This window comes from Acomys minous (assembly GCF_964271855.1).
Source record: "Acomys minous genome assembly, chromosome: 17".
NCBI lineage: Eukaryota > Metazoa > Chordata > Mammalia > Rodentia > Muridae > Acomys > Acomys minous.
The window spans coordinates 30489200-30506461 of record NC_140500.1 but is presented as its reverse complement, the minus strand read 5'-3'; the positions used below and the strand labels follow the sequence as shown (position 1 = coordinate 30506461).

General features: G+C 45.8%; 1 protein-coding gene across 2 annotated transcripts in view; it reads left to right on the top strand.

Annotated features, from left to right (window-relative positions):
• ATG7 (autophagy related 7) overlaps positions 1–17262 on the top strand; it is a 220959-nt gene that overhangs the window by 117899 nt on the left and 85798 nt on the right. For both annotated transcript variants that reach the window (XM_084765218.1, XM_084765217.1), the window contains exon 18: positions 16931–17053. In XM_084765218.1, coding sequence (XP_084621344.1) covers positions 16931–17053 — 123 coding nt within the window. The remainder of the gene's footprint in view (positions 1–16930; positions 17054–17262) is intronic.

Genomic DNA, 17262 nt, shown 5'->3' with positions numbered 1-17262 from the left:
GTTTCTGTTGCTCCATGCACCCTCCCTGGGGTTCGCTGGATCTGGGCATGTGTTTAACTAAGAGGAAGGCCACATACTATGATAAATTTTTGCCTTTTAAAGGTACAGTTCAGTTGCCTCCCCACCCCCCGCCCGCCCCGTATCTACTGAAGTTTGTACAACCATCATGCTCATCCCACCATGTTTTCATCAGTCTCCCCGGAAGCCCTCTACCCATCAGCAGTCCCTCCCAGCATGCCCTTCTCCCAGACACTGGCAAGCATTTGTCTAATTCCAGTCCCTCTGCTGTTCCTGGGTTGGTCAGTTCATGTAAATGCAGCCTTTGTGAATGGCTTCTTACACCCTGCATGGTGTTTCCAAGGCTGTTCACACCATAGCATTTCAGTGCCACTTTACCCCTCAGCAGCAGTGTAGGAAGGTTCCAGCTCTCATCTTACCACCTCCACTGCTGTCTGTTTTCAAATATATTTTTAGTATTTGATAACTTCATATTATATGTTTTATCCCATTTATCCCCGCTACTGACCCCTTCTCCTCCCAGATCCACCTCCAACTTTGTCTCCAGTTTTTGTTTGTTTGTTTACTTGCTTGTTTTTATAGAACCCATTAAGTCCAATTTGAACTTGGACCTCAGATGCTACACACACAGTGCAGGTGTCCTCTGATGCTCACACACATACACACACAGGGCGCATGTCCTCCAATGCTCACACACACAGTGTGTATATCCTCGGATGTTCGCCTCTCCATAAGGAATGGGGCACTTCTGGCTTCCAAGCCCTGGTTTTCTGGTGTGTGTGTAGATGTGAGGTCATGTCCTAGAGCATAGTTGACTTACCAGAGGCCACATCCTTAAAGGAAACTGTCTCCCTTCCCCAGAAGTCATTAACTGTCCATACCTCCTCTGTTATGGGTGGGATACTGGAACTCCTTCCCACTCTATGCTCTAGAAGTTTGACTAGTTTGGTTCTGTGCAGGCAAACACAGTGCTGTGAGTCCTGTCATGTCTGGAAGACACTGTTTCACTCCAGTCTTCCTTTTTAATTTTCTTACAGTTACAGGTGTGGGGTGGTGTCCTCTAGGTGAGGTGGTGTCCGTCTTCCTGAGGTTTTAAAGTGTACCTCCCTAGGGACCTGTGATGTTGGATGTCTTTCCATAACCACTTTTATACCTTTACTGGGCCCTTTGCCCATGTGTCAATTGTATTCATGATTTTACTGAGGGTTGTCAGGGTGATTGATGGGTTCTGGGTACCAAGCACTACATAACTAGCTTCCCCCCCCCCCCGTTCTCTCTCTCTCTCTCTCTCTCTCTCTCTCTCTCTCTCTCTCTCTCTCTCTCTCTCAGAGATAATGTTATGCTGATGTTTTCTATTCTCTGGCCTTTCTTCATCCTTCTGTGGTCTTTGGAAACAAAGGTTTTAAAGTTTGGTGAAGTAAAAATGCATCTATTTTTCTCTAGTTGCCTGTGTTGTCAGTTAAGCTCAGAAACTCTTTTCAAATCCAGGGTCAGAACAGTTTCTTATGAATTCATCTAAGAGCAAGTCCCATACAGTTTGTATACAGTCTGAGGCTCTTCCCAGGGGTCCCTGTGAAGACACTTGGTGAGCCTGGTGATGAGGTGGGGGCAGGGTGATTCTGGGCAGCTCTTAAGAAAATTGTTGTAGATGCTGGAGGAGTGCCTCAGTAGTTAAGAGCACTTCCTCTCTTGCAGTGGACCCCCATTCAATGTCAAATTGTGTAGGCAAACTCAAACATAAACATGGGGAGGTTATTTTTATTTTTAAGGAAATATTTATTATAAAATAACAAACCCTTCTCTTGAATAGCTGCCTGGCCTCCTGTGTCTTGCAGTAATGGATTTCCTATGACATTTTCATGCACATAGAGGATGTATTTTGGTCATATACACTCAACTACACCACCACCCCCCTTGGAGAACTGGGCCTTTTGAGTACTAGTGCATCCGCTTGGACCATCATATTCTGCCCTGTAGCTTGTTCTTTGAGTGGTCACTATTGCTATTTTCAGTGACTTTAAAAAATCATTTGACTTGGATTTTGTTAGGTTGCAACCTTGTCCTCTCTGGCACTGGAGTTTCTTCTCAGTTAACTTTGTGGTCAGGAGTGAATGGAGATTTCCTTAAATGCCCCTTCCAGGCTCTGCCAGGGGGCTCTGTGCATGCTGGGACATGCCTCCATGAGCAGGCAGGCAGTGAATAACACTGCTCTGCCTTTTATCCCCTTCAGGTCAGCCACCCTGAACACCCAGGCCTTCTCAGAGCTCTGCTGAGCTCACAGGTGGTTTGGGCCACACTCCTAGCACCATGCCTATACGTGTTCTTCTGCGTTGCCAAGAGTACACTGAGTTCCTCAGAGCTGCCTGGAATAGTCCACACATCTTTCTGAACATTTTTGATGGGCTCCTTTTTGCTCAGACTGCTAACCTGCTTGCCACTTTAAGAGGTGATGACTTTAAACAAACTAGTCTGTGGGCACTGGCCCCAGAAAAGAGACCTCCACAGCAGGTCGGTTCTGAGCCAGATCAAATAAGGACCGCTTAAAAGCAGCATCTTCCAGGAGTTCCTGAAGGTGGCCATTGTCTGAGAATGGGCTGGGAAGTCAGCTCTCACCCTTGCTGCCCCTTCTAGAAGCTTTCTCTGTGTATATAGTTATCATGAGTTTTAAAGGCTACTGTGGGGTTTGAGGTGGGCAAGGATTGGCATAGGAAAAGTGAAAATACTTTGGCTGGTCCCTGTTTTTCTTGAACAAATACTCCCCAAATGCGTTCCCTTTCTCCTAATGAATGATGATGTTCTTGGGGATTTCACTGTACTGTACTGTTTGGAGGGCTGGGATCTACTCTTGTTCAACATCTGCCTGAAATCTCTCTGGGAAGACAAGCTTGGGGGTAGTTCTAGGGTATGAACTGTTCCGTGTATTGTCCTGTCTTTTTGGGTTGCTCCCAGGTGCATACCAACTCCCGACACTGTAGAGGAATGTTAATTCAGAACATGGCTGCTCTGGTAAGAGATCACATCCAAAGACCTTCTAGATCTGAGTGATCTGGCCAGAACTCAAACACACCTTTAATACAGGAGACAGAGGCAAGCAGATCTGAGTTCAAGACCAGCCTGGTATAGAGCAAGTTTCAGGTAAAGAAAAGCTTAGGTCCAAGCGTGGTGGGGTTTAACTCTAAACAATGAAGGTAAAGTTAGTTTGTGGAAGGAAGCACCCATGTTTGAAAGTGATGTCTAATTGAGTGGCAGAAAAAGTGACAAATCAGAGAAAGATTTGACAGAATAGAATACGTCCAACTCTCATGAGAAGAGAGAGGAAGGAGGAGGAGGGGGGGAGAGAGAGAGAGAGAGAGAGAGAGAGAGAGAGAGAGAGAGAGAGAGAGAGAGCGAGCAGTTTTATGGGGACAGTAATAGAGAGACAGGTTGCAGAGAGAGAGAGCTCAGATGAAGACCAAATGAGCCAGAGAATGAGAAGGAGCCAGATTAGGGTAGATGCTGGAGTTAGTTTGAGGCCAAGCAGAGCAATTTAGAGGCCAAGAGAAAAGCCAGTTTGGATAAGTCAGCTGGGAGAGGAGTTTGAGCCAGAACAGCTGAGTTGAACCAGCCAGTCCAAAGCTCAGAAAGAACAAGAAAGGGTTATTAAGCAGTAAGTCTCAGAGGCTGAAAACATTCTAGGCCTAGGTTAGATTGTATGGAGGTTAGAACTTTCCAGGACTAGGCCTAGGTTAGCAGACAGAGGCAGTTAGCCTCCAAGACAAAAGCTGAAGCAGACGAAATACCACCCCACACCTGTAAGTGACTGTAAGAAAATTAAAAAGGAAGACTGGAGTAAAACCGTGTCTTCCAGACATGACAGGATCACAGCACTGTGTTTGCCTGCACAGGCAACTAGTCGACCTTCTAGAGAGTAGAGTAAGAGGGAGTTCCAGAACCCCGCCCCTAACTAAGGAGCTATAGACAGTTAATGCCTTCTGAGAGAAGGAGTCAGCTTTCTTTTTATACCTCACTGAACATCTTTCTTTCTCAATTGACCTGTATAGAAGTTTTATCTTTCAGTGTAGTCCCAGCAAAATGGCTCTTTGATTTTTTTTTTCTTTTAGTACAGTTGTATGATGTACCAGCAGCTCATTCAAACACCAACGTCAGGACATCCAGGGCCAGTTATCTCGATTTTAAAGGCAGCCGATGTTTTGATGTGCACCTTCTCTAATGACCTCTGAAAGACCCTTTTGCAGTTTTCATGTGGGCTGGAGAACAATGAGCAACACCTGGGCTACATTCTTGACATGCTGGCAGTGGCCCAGGCCATGCTCTGATGTAGAACAAACTCTATGCACCTTGACCTTGGATCTGTTGCATTTTCTAGGCCTGGCTTCATGAGTAGGTCCTGCCTGCGTTCAGCAGCACACACACACGGACAGACTAGGCTGGGACGATAGCTGTTTCCTCCCATCCATTCAGCTGCTTTCTCACCTCTTATTTGTTTCATATGGAAACAGAAACAAAGTTACCGGTCGTCCGGTCAGTACTTGGAAATGCCAAAGATCCACCCAAAAGGTCAGTGCACCTGAGGGGTGTGGTTAGAACCCCAAGGGAGGGAGGGGCACAGAGTAGAAGTAGCTAGCACAGGCTTCATGCAGTTGATGCCTGAGCTGAGCTTCAGTGTACAAAAGTGAACTGATCTGATGGAAAACAGGTCCTCTGGGAGAAGACAGACCTGGGACTTTCCCAACGAGCTCAGCGAGGGAAGGTGCTGGGAGAGTGGTGGTGGGCGGAGTGTTGTGCCAGCTGCTGAAATGGAGTGCTTTTTGTTGGTTAGGAGGTGTTGGGGCCAGAACCTACAGCCTTCCTCCTGCTGGTCAAGTGCCCACCACTCACAGAAATCAGGGGTTGTTTATTCCTGTCTTAGTAAGTTTATTAATTTTAAATATTAAATATCTTAAATTAATTTTAATGTTATGAGAGAAATCTCAGAACAGCAAGAGATAGAAAGTAGATGAACGATGTCCTGGTCCTACTAGCAGTGTGCTCAGCTCATTACCCGGAGCTCCCCTGTGCGGTGACTCCGCCCACAAAAGTCCTGAGAAACCCGCTGTGGAGTAAGGCCTCTGCTGACAGAACCAGCTGGGTGACTGTCCCTAAGGGAGGAGAGAGAGGTCTTGCTCATGTGATCTCTTAGAATGGGAGTGGTAGGTCCTGCTGTGTCCATCCATAGCCTTCTGTCGCCGTACCTGGGGCATTGAACAGGTTAATCCTAAAATTGTCTATGAGACTTTTTTTTTATGAGACTTTTTTTCTTTAGCAGTTTTAGATCCATAGCAAAATTAAGAGTGGACTCCAGCGATATTGCATGTATGCCCCACATGAATCCAGCCTCACCATTATTGCAGCCCCTCCCCGCAGTATGAGCACCACAGTCAATGACCCTACACTGATTGATACTTATCATTTAAAGTGCATAGTTTACATAAAGTGCCCATCCTTTAAATGTTCACCCTTTAAAGGTTCACCCTTAGTGTTGTACATTTTACATGTTTGGGCAAATACATAATGTGAATGTACACTGCCAAACACCTCCACTGCCCTGACCAGTGTCCTAGTAAGATTGCCTTCAAACATTTGCACATAAGTATAGTGTATTTGTGTGTAATAAGTGTAGTTGAGCACATCCGCTTCACAGCCCCCTGCCCCAGTAATCCTGAGGCTCCAATAGTTCTGCCATTTCCAGAACATCACACTGTGGAAACAGCACATACCCCTTGTCTTGCTTACAAAGGCACGTTCATCTGCTCTGTGTGATGTGCACATCAGACACAGGTAATCTGCTGTGTCTCTGGAGGGCTTGACGGCTTGTTTTCTATATTATGACCTGTCTGGATGCACTGTTGTTTATTTACCCCGCTGTTTTGTGCCATTCATTTACCGAAGAGCAACTTGGATGGAAACAAACAGTTTCTGTCCGTGTCTGCCTGCAAGCTTTAGTGTGGATGTGTCTTCTAGGCTTCTTCTGGGTCAAGTGGAAGAGTAGCCTGAGTTTTTTAAGAAACCACCAGTATCTTCCAAAGGGCTGTGCAGCTTGGGTCTCTACCAGCATTGAGCGAGTGACGTTTCTGCCACTCCAAGTCCTCACCAGCATTTGTATTCTAGATTTTGGCCATGCTGATAGGTGTGCAACATCGGCTCACTGCTGTTGTAGTTTGCATTCCTCTGGTGACAGACTGCATGAAGGATCTGTCATATGCTTCCGTCCTTCCATGTGTCTTCTTCAGTTAGGTGTGTGTTGAGGTCTTTGCCCCATTTCTAGACCTCCTGACTTGTCATCTTATACAGGGGCTTGAAGCTTTGTTTGTTTTGTTAAGCAGATGCCTTTGGCATTTTCTCCAGACAATGGTACATTTTCTCACTCTCCTGATGATATCTGTTAGCTCTTGGAGTTGACGATTTCAACTTTAACAGAATTCAGCTCTCCAGTTCCTCCTCTCACAGAGAGTACCTCTGGCGCCAAGGCTGGATTTTCCCGCATTACCTCTGTGAGCTGTATAGGTTGCATGCTACACCCAGACGTGTGACTGTTTGAGCTGATGGCGTGCCAGATGGACGAGCTGCGTCCACATGAATGTTTTTATGCCTGGCTGTCCAGCTGTCCTGGTGTCATTTGTGTAAAGGACTTTTTCACTGTATCACTTTCACTCCTTTGTCATGTGACTACAATTTTGTGGGTCTGTTTCTGAGCCCTCCTTCTGTCCCACTGGCCCATCCATCTACTCTCTAGCCAGCCCTATGGTCTTGATGACTGCAGGTGTATAGTAGGCCTTCACCTTGGTTATGCCAGTCCCTCCACGAAGTTCTTCTCCTCTCCTGCAGTGCTGCCTTTTCTGGATCCTTCTGCTTCCCTGTAAAGACCTGACACTCTCATCCTTGACACCTGCTGGGGTTTTCATCAGGCCTCCACCGTTCTGTAGGTGTGCTGGGAGAACCAGCCACGGGGCACAGCTCATCCTCCCATCGACAGGCCTAGTGCACCCTCCATCTGTTTAGCTCTTCCGTTTCTCTCATCAGAGTGACCTGAGATGCTGGGGTGGTTGTGCACACCAGCAGTACCAAAACTGAGAAGACTGAGGCGGGACGTCATGACTTCCAGGCTAGCCTGGCATGTAGCCAAATAATGTCTGTCTAAAAGGAAGGAACAGAGGGAGTCAGAGGAGGAATGGGGAGGAATGCTGCCAGATTATTTGTAGAAAGTCTATATTAAATTGAAGAAATTCTTTCTGTTTCTCATTTGATTAGAGTTTTTGTTATAAATGGATTTTTTTATTCTGCCAAATATTTTTATAAACCTATTGATGTGAGCATGTACTTTTTTCTTTTCAGCTTCTTGCTGCAACCATGTACCTTAAATCCTTGGCCATTGAGCCAGCATTAGCACTGGCTGCTTTTATTCATTCACTTATTGAGACAGGGTCTCACTGTGTGGCCCTTCTAGTCTGGAACTTCCTCTGAGACCAAGCTCCCTTCAAGCTTGAAATAATCCTCCTGCTTCTGCCTTCCCAGTTCTGGGGTTACAGGCACGTGTCACCGCCTGGTTAGGGTGATTTATTTTTAAATGCATGACAGTTCTGGGCCTGCTGCTTTGCAAGGGAAGAAGGATCTTAATTACTAATTCATTTTTTTAATAGAAAGAAGCCAGTGCTATGTTGATTTATTTTAAGCCAGTGGTTCTCAACCTGCCTAATGCTGTGACCCTTTAATATATAAAATTATTTCACTGCTCCTTCTAAACTGTAACTTTGCTGCTGTTATGAATTGTAATATATATCTGATATGCAGGATATCTGATATGTGACCCCAAAGGAGTCACATTCCACAGGTTGAGAATCACTGTTTTAAGCTTATTTTTTCATTAATTAATTAATTAATTAATTAAATCACTTTACATCCTTATTGCAGCCCCCTCCATCTTCTCCTTCCCATCACACCTTCACACCCCTCTCCCCCAATCATTTCTCTCCTTCTCCTCAGAGAAGGGGAGGCCCCCCCCCACCGCCATGAGTAAGCTCGCTTTAGATTTCTCTTTAAGATTCCTGTGTGTGTAGTTATAGGGGACTGGCCAACTGGCCATTTCCTCTGTTCTGTGTTTCTTTCTAAGCACTGCTTTCTCCACATTGTGGCAGTTCGCATAGGCTGGCTGCTTTTGCACTTAGTTCAAAATAGTTTCTGTTTCTCTTGGCATCTTGTCCTTGACCCTTGTGTTACGTAGGCATGCTTCTCCACCTCATGTGTTTTCCGTTTAGCAGTTCTTATTACTGTCAGCTTTCTGTTGTGCTCTGACAGAGGCACGGTGTAACTTCTTCCTGAAAAGGATTTTATTTTTATTTTTAATTATGCCTACACATGGGGGGAGGCAGTTGCTGGGTGCATGCAGTTGCCTGGGAACACCAGAAGAGAGCATCAGGTCCCCTGGAGCTAAAATTACAGCCAGTTATGAGCAGCTCAACACAGATGCTGGGAATAAGCACGGGTCCTTACTAAAAGCAGTAAGTATTCATAGCTGGGAAAGATGTGTTGTGTAGCTGTTGGTCAGATACCAGTCATATCCCATTGGTAGTTAGCATTATGAAATCAGATGTGTCCTCATTAGCTTTCCAACTGCTGTATCTCTCCATGTTGACAGAGGATGATTGACATTTCTGATGCTAACAGTGGCTTCATCTCCAGTTGTCCTATTGGTTCTTCCCATAGTTGTCCCTATACTCTGCTATTTTGGTGGGACTGGGGAAATAATTCAGTCAATGAAGTGACTGCTGATGAGAAGGAAGACCCGATTTTGAGTCCCCAACACTCGCATAAAAAGCTGGGTATGGACTGGAGAGATGGCTCATCAGTTAAGAACACTGACTGTTCTTCCAGAGGTCATGAGTTTAATTCTCAGCAACTACATGGTGGCTCACAGCCATCTATAATGTGATCTGATGCCCTCTTCTGGCCTACAGATGTGCAGGCAGAGCTCTGTATACATAATAATAAATAAATCTTAAAAAAAAAAAAAGAAAAGAAACTCCATTTTTTAAAAAAAAGCTGGTTATACCGGTACATGTCTGAACCCCTGTCTTGTTTGGGGACAGGGGCAAGAGGGTCCTGAAAGCTCATTGGCTAGCCTGCCTAGGTAGGCCAGTGAGTTTCAGACTCTCTGAGAAGAGAGCAGTGGAGATTGATCAAGAAAAGATGGCCAGTGTTGTCTGTGAGCCTCCATGCACACCCAACATGCTCTGTTTCTGATCCGTGCCAGTACACCTTTCTTTAGGCAACCCTGGTTGTCCTCTGCCCCCTGAAGGTCACCATATTGATGATAAACTTAGAGCAGATACCAGATTGTTATGTATACTACACCCTAAAATGCCTAAACTCAGTTGAGCCTTCTGCTTCAGCTGGGACTTGGGTGTGCACCACCATAGCCTGCTCCATATGCATCTGTACACATGTGTGCATGTGCAAGCATATGCGTGTGGGTGTGCGCATACACCCACACACATGTGTTTAGTGCAGAGGCAGCCGGGATTTTTGTCCCTTGAAAATTTGCCATCTGTGATTGTTGAGTCTGCAGATAGAAAACCTACTGATGCCCAGAGCCAGCGAGAGCTGGTACCAGCCTTTGCTTGTCTATGGTCCTCATTTATCCCTTGTCCCTTACCCTAGTTTTGCCTCACATTCTTTGTGTACATCTGTGGTTTTAACTGTGCATTTTATACATCAATCTTTTTTTCCTTAACATATTATGTTAGAGTGTCTCTGTGAGGAAAACACCATGATCAAAGCAACACAGCAAAAAGCTGTTTAATTAGAGGCTTGCTCACAGTTTCAAAAGGTTGGTCCATGGCAGGGAATATGGCAATAGCCAGGCAGGCAGACAGGCATGGGGCTGGACAAGTAGCTAAGAGCTCACGTCTACTCAGCAAATTACAGGCAGAGAGAGAGCGAGCAAAATTGTATGTAGCATGGGTTTTTGAAACCTCAAAGCCTACCTCCAGTGGCAGACCCCCTCCAATAAGGCCACACCTACTTCAGCAAGGCCACACCTCCTAATTCTGCCCAAGTAGTTCCACTAACTGAGGATCAAGCATTCAAACACTTGAGCCTCTTGGGGTGATTCTCATTCCAACCACTACACTGCCCTAGAACTTAACATACCTTACAGCTAATGCAAGACAATGTACCAGTCAGGCGGGATGGACCCCTATTAACTCAGTGTTCTAACTCCTCCCTCCTGGCCTCGTGTCACTGCTGCCACTGATTTCAGTTACACATAAACAGATGTAAGCATGTATGCATATGTGTAACACCTGCATAAACATCCATGATCACATGCATTGTTATTCTGAACAGATTATTAAGTTAATAAAGAGTTAGAAAAATGGACAGGGCAGTGACTTAATGGGTAAAAGCATTAGCCAGGCAAGCCTGACAACCTGGATCCAACCCCTGTAACCCCCAGTGCCAGATGTGGAGCTGGAGAGACAGCTCAGCACTTAAGAGCGTGTACTGCTGGTGGTGTACGCCTTTAATCCCAGCACTCGGGAGGCAGAGGCAGGTGGATCACTGTGAGTTTGAGGCTAGCCTGGCCTTCAGGACAGCCAAGGCTACACAAAGAAACCCTATCTCAAAAACAAACAAAAAAACAAAAAAACAAAACAAAACAAAACAACCCCCCCCCAAAAAACAAAACAAAACAAAACCAAGCAAACAAGAACATGTACTGCTGAACAGAGGACCTGAGTTCAGTCCCCAGCACCCAAGGCTCACAACCACCTCTAAGTCCAGCTCTGGGGATTTGATGCTCCTCTGACCTCCATAGACACCTGTGCTCATGTGCACATATCCACATAGATGCATACATATAATTTGAAATGATTTTTAAGCCTTTTTTGTGTCTTCTTATGACTCCCCTCCTGCCCTCATAGTGTTTTCCATTTGTGTTCTCATCGTGTTGACTTTAGTTGCTTCAACCTCTGGTCTGATAATCCCAGCATGCTTACCTTGTCTGGTTTGGGTGTTCACTCTGTCTTCTCAAACTGTTTTTGCCTTGAGTCAGCCTTGTAGTTTCATAGCTAGAAATGATTCCCCATAAAGAAAACTGCTGCAAATGGGCCTTACTGATACAGGGCAGGCAGGATGCGGGGAGTGGGGGACACCCTGTAGGCCCCGAGCCTTGGGATGATGGGCTTGATGACTGTGTCTCATTCCCTCCTGCCATGGGCCAGACAGGTGGGTATTCACCTCTGCAGGATCGTTAGCCCCTGACAAACCGTGACCAGGTTAGACTCTGCGCGCCACCTCGCCTGTGTTAGGAGAGTAGCTGCCGTATCTCACAGCGGAGCCTCTGCTGCTGCCGGAAGCAGAGTGGGTTTTCTCTGATACTCACTCTGAGAACCCGGTTGAGCTCTGGGCTTCATCCTCCTGGAAGTCTTCTGTCTGAGGATCCTGCTGCCTGTGACTGCGCAGGTATTCCCACCTGGTGCCAGTTCTCTCAGGCTGTCTGCTTTCTTAAAGTCCTGTCAGGTCTGCCTGCGATTTCAGTGTAGGGGGTAGTTTTTTTGCTCTGTGACCTCAACTAAGTAAGTTTTGTAGAAATAGGTGCCCATGTGTAGTTTTAAGTCATCATGTGCAAGGAAGTATAAAGCCTAGACAAAAGTGACTTTTAGTGTACGGAAATTGTACGTTAGCATTTCTGTCAAAAGTATATAAGCTGCTTTGTAAACCTGGGTATGTGTTTTGTGCTGCCCTTGTTGAAGAATAATAGACAAGGGGCTGTAGAGATGGCTCAGTGGTCAAGAATGCCTAGTGTTCTTGCTGAGGAACCTGGTCTGCTTCCCAGAAAACCACACCAGGCCCCTCATAACCCCCTGTAGCTCCAGTTTCAAGGGACCCAGTGCTCTCTGGCCTCCATGGACATCTGTCTCATGAGGTGCACATAAATTTATGCAGGCATGCATACATGAAAAGAAAGGAAAGGAAAAGAAGGAAGGAAAAATAGACAAATTGGAAATCCACTTTGCTTCTCGTGAGATGAAAACTACCTTATTGGGCCAGCACAATGGCTCAGTTGGGGAATGGTGCTTGCTGCCAAGCCTGATGACCTGAGTTCAGTCCCTGGGCCCTACTCCACATGGTGCAAAGAGAAAACTGACTTTCAAAAGGTTGTTCCCTGTGTCTTGGCGCGCGTGCACGCGCGCGCACACACACACACTAAACAAACAAATAAATAAATATAATAAAAATACATTTTATCATCAGGAGATCAGAGTCTCTGTGAAAGCCTCCTCCAGAGTAGCCCAGAAGCTTCAGTGCTTCACTGTAGAGTACGCAATGATGGAGCAGAGACGAGAGCTAGCACAGTCTCGGATGGCGATGGCGATGGCCATGTGATACTTTCTTGGCATTGTCTCTTCAAAGACATCCTACCACCTTAGTCCAGAGATGTCCTCATACATCCATAAGAATCAAAAACTCACTGTGCAAAATGGCTTAGCAAAAGCTCATCTTAGGAAAGGACAGCTGTCATTAGACAAGAGTGAACACTAGGCTGACGAGTTGGCTCAGGAGTAAAGGTGCTTGCTGCCAAGCCTGCTGACCAGAGTTCAATCCCCAGAACCCACATGATGGAAGGAGGAGACTCACAAGCTGTCCTCTGACCTTTACGGCAGCTGGGAGGGGTCGGGGTGCACTATTTACTGCTTTACTTAGGAATGTCTTTCTGAACCTGTGGGAAACATAACGTTCCTGAGTGTCTTAGGCATTGGCTGTTCAGGTGACTGCTTCATGGATTTTTACCTGTAGCTGTCTCTTCCTCGCTCCCTCCCTCCCTCCCTTCCTTCCTCTTCTTGTTTGTTTGTTTTTATAGTTTTAGACACATTCCGTCCTCTAAGAAGACCAAGCTGTTTCCAGGAGGAGAAATGCATAATGCCTTCCACAAGCTGCTTGGGCTCAGCAGTTTAGCTCACAGCCCTGGAGGTCCATACGTGATTCCACACACACCAGGAGGATTAAGTTTTTCCACATATTTTCCAGCTAGTGCTGAAAAGCCTCAGCATTAAACTTCTGTCCAGCCTGAGAACAGGCTGCCTGTCCTTCGTTCTGTCCTTCTTGTCCCTCAGATTTGTAGAGTTACGCAGTGTTCTGTAGAAACAAGGTCTTGAAGTCCAAGAGTTCAACTAAGACCCGACAGAAGATCCGCTCGCAGTAAGCCATCACTAACTAGGTCCTCCTCACCACTTGGAAGCACGTTGTTTAATTTGCATACCTGTTCTTCTGAGACACCATTCTGACTTGTGAGGAATCTCATTCCTGGGGGTGAGGGAATCCCATATTCATAAAATGCTTTCTATTTTTAGACTTTGTTTATTTTGGTTTATTTTTATTTTGGTTTCTCTGTGTAGCCCTGGCTGTATTGGAACTCATACTGTAGAACAGACTGGCCTCGAACTCAAACACCCACCTAGAGTTCTGGGATTAAGGTTGCACACCACTACTGCCCAGCTCTTAACTGATTTCTACAATCCATGAGTTGGGCTGTCAAGTCTTTGACTGTGGCTAAGCCAGGCTCCTCAGCTCTCCAGGTCTCCCAGGGTGACCTGCCAGCCTGCGGACCATTTGCTCCCTGCCTGGGCTCTTCTCTGCCCCTTATTTTATTTTATTTTGAGACAGAAGCTCACTGTGTGGCCCTGGCTGGCCTGGAACTGGCAATGTACACCAGGCTGGCCTCAAATACATAGAGATGCACCTACCTCTGCCCCTGGGATTAATGGCGTGCACCACCATGCCCACCTTTCTCAGCCCCTTCTTGATGCTCAGCTCCTAAGTATCTCATATGTTTATTCAGCTAGGGGACCCACAGGCGGAGCCTCACTCACCTTTCCAGCCCTAACCCCTGACATTCCATGGCATCTCAGCCCCTTCTTAACCTACACATTGCCTGAGGCTCTAAACTAAGTGCACCTCTGTTTCTTTTTTCTTTTCTTTCCTTTTTTTTTTTTCTGAGACAGGGTTTCTCTGTGTAGCCTTAGCTGTCCTGGACTCCCTGTGTAGACCAGGCTAGCCTCGAACTCACAGTGATCCACCTGCCTCTGCCTCCCAAGTGCTGGGGATAAAGGCGTGCACCACCACATCTGGCCGCACCTGTGTTTCTTGCGCAGGTTTTACTTATGGCCCTAGGGCAGCTTTGTGCAGTGTCTGTAGTATGCCTGAATTTGATCTGTGGCCAGTGACAAGAGACAGTGTGGACAGTTTTGCCTGTGACATCATGCCAGAAATCAACCTATTTTGAGATTTTCAGATGCAGAACACCAAAACCATCGAAGGAACGTGTGAGCTTGAATTCATTTCCCCTTTTCTATCCTCCCTCCATCCTTTAAACACACTACTATTCACACAATCCCAATATTGGCTTTGTTTAATATATTGCTATATCTTGGAAATCAATTTATGCCAGTTGTTCAGAGCTGTGGTGGGTTTTTAATGAGTTATAGGATATGCCACTGGCTGTAAATTCAGCATAATTTGGCCACACAATCCCCCCATTGGATATCTGTTTTCAAAGTTTTTTGCTACAGTGGTCCAGTGAGCAGTCTTACATCTGTGTTCATGCTATGGAGAGCTGCACAGAAATTTTCACAAGTGGAATTGCTGAATTGTGGTGTTTATGCTTTTCCAAAAGGAGAACTTTTCCTATTCTATTTCTTGAGTTACTGCTTCTGGGGTGTCTGTTCACAAGTCCACTGACTCCTGTCTTTTTCACACTCCTCTGCATATCTCTTCTGGGTTCTGTAACCTTTGAGACCCTGCAGCTCACTGCCTGCCCTTCAGTTGACAGCTACTGTGACCACTGATCTATGGGGGTGACACTCACATGATTTGCCCTGAGAGTTCTTGTTTTCTTGTCAAGGTGACTGGGCTTTCATCTTCTGGCCTTCTGTGTGAAGGGTGACATGCTTACCAGAGTCCTGTCCATATCTTAACAGCTCAGATGGATTCTCACAGCAGGTACTTTATGGGCCCAACACCAGGCATCGTTAACACCATGGAACACCCTGAGCATTCCCCTTCTAGGCAGTCTCTCCATAGGTACACCTCCATCTTAGATTCTAACACCCTGGATTAATTTTACCTGTATTTGTATAAAGGTAATTGTGATATGCGTACAGATTCTTCCTTCCAAATAATGTGTTTGACAAATGTAATTATAGTTTCTGTTATTGCTGTATAGTGTTCCACTCATTGAGTCATCTACTATGAACAGTTACTTACGTGACTCTGGTTTGGGTTTCATGGATAGTGCTGCCCACGACAGTTTGCTATGTCTTCTGATGCTCATGTGTGCACACCTTTGTGTATGTATCTAAGGATTGCTGGGTCATAGGGCGTATAAGTACCAAAATTCTAGATGGCCTCATCTTATACTTTATGGGAGTACCAAGTGTCCCAATAGCCTTACCAACACTTGCTGAGTCCTGACTTTGTAACCCCTTTGCTGGGTCTCTGATCACTTGTTACATTGAGCCTTTTCTTGTCTTGATTGGCCTCCTTTGTGACACTCCTGTTGACATTCATTTTTCCATTTCTAACAGTTATGTTTTAAAATGCTTTTTGGCTAACTGGGATGTCAGATTTCTAGCAAATCATTTTGTCCTGTCCACTCCCTTGATTATTTTCCATTTTTCCTTGGATCTTCCCTCATCTGTTATTTATTTTGTAACAATTGAATCCTGGGCCCAGTAGCTTGGGTCTTGTAGAACATTCAGTGAACTTGCATGAAACTCACTTTATTGGGAGAAGTTGGCATCTACCCAGAAGATGCCATGATTCTCCCAAGCAGAGGGGAAAAGGAAACACTGAGTCCTCCTACAGCCGTTCTTAAGGTTTGGTTGGTTTTTCAAGACAGGGTTTCTCTGCATGGCCCTGGCTGTCCTGGACTCCCTTTGTAGACCAGGCTGGCCTTGAAGTCACAGAGATCCTCCTGCCTCTGCATTCCTGAGTGCTGGGATTACAAGAATGAACCACCACACACAGCTCTTAAAGATTTTTTAAGAGAGAGACGGTGTGTGTGTGTGTGTGTGTGTGTGTGTGTGTGTGTATGTGTGTATCCATCTGTCATGTCTTTATGTGAGTGCAGGTGCCTGAGGAGGCCAGAGGCATCAGATTGCCTGAAGCTAGAGCTAAAGCCAATTTTAAACCACCTTATGGTAGGTGCTGGGAGCTGAACTCAGGTCCTCTGCAAAAGCAGCCAGTCCCTTAACTACTGGGCCATTTCTCCTGCCCCTCTTACATTTTTTGCCTGTCAGATAGCATTTTGCCCTACATCTTATAAATTTTATCACATTTATTTATTTACTTATAGTTGTATATGGTGTGTGAGTGCATATGTGCATATTTTATCACATTTATTTATTTATAGTTGTATATGGTGTGTGAGTGCACATGTGCATGTGTGAGTGCATGCACATGCCTTGGAGTGCATATGGAGGTTAGAGGACAACTTGTGGGCGTCAATTGCTTCCTTCTACCCTGTGGGCCCTGGGCATTGAACTTGGGTCATTAGGGTTGGTGGTAAGTGCCTCTGCCTTCTGAACCATCTCCCTGTTTTTAATAAGTGCTTGGCCAGGCAGTGGTGGCACACGCCTTTAATCCCAGCACTGGGGAGGCAGAGGCAGGTGGATCCCTGTAAGTTTAAGGCCAGCCTGGTCTACAGTGTGAGTCCAGGATAGCCAAGGCTACCCAGAGAAACCCTGTCTCGGAAAAAAAAAAAGTGCTCGTTAGAAATAAGAACCTTTAAAAAAAAGAAGAAAGAAAGAAAGAAATAAGAACCTTTTAATGCACATCTAACAGCTGTAGCCCCCTTCCTAAAAGTACCAATGTTTTGCAGGTTCTTGATCAATACGAGCGGGAAGGATTCACCTTTCTATCGAAGGTGTTTAACTCATCACATTCCTTCTTAGAAGACTTGACTGGTCTTACACTGCTACACCAAGAGACCCAAGCTGCTGAGGTAAGACCATGGCCCTTCTGTCCTGAGGGTTGAGGGTTACAACTTACCTGAGTCTCGCCTTTGTGAAAGGGAATTGAGCAGTTGGTTTTGTCTTCTCTTTTTTTCTTTCTGAGAGTAGGGAGCACCCTGGTGTGCTAAGGTGTCTGCTTTGTAGCTGCCCAAAGAACCAAGTTAAGGGAGAACAAGTACAGGCCGTGATTTCTGAGTAT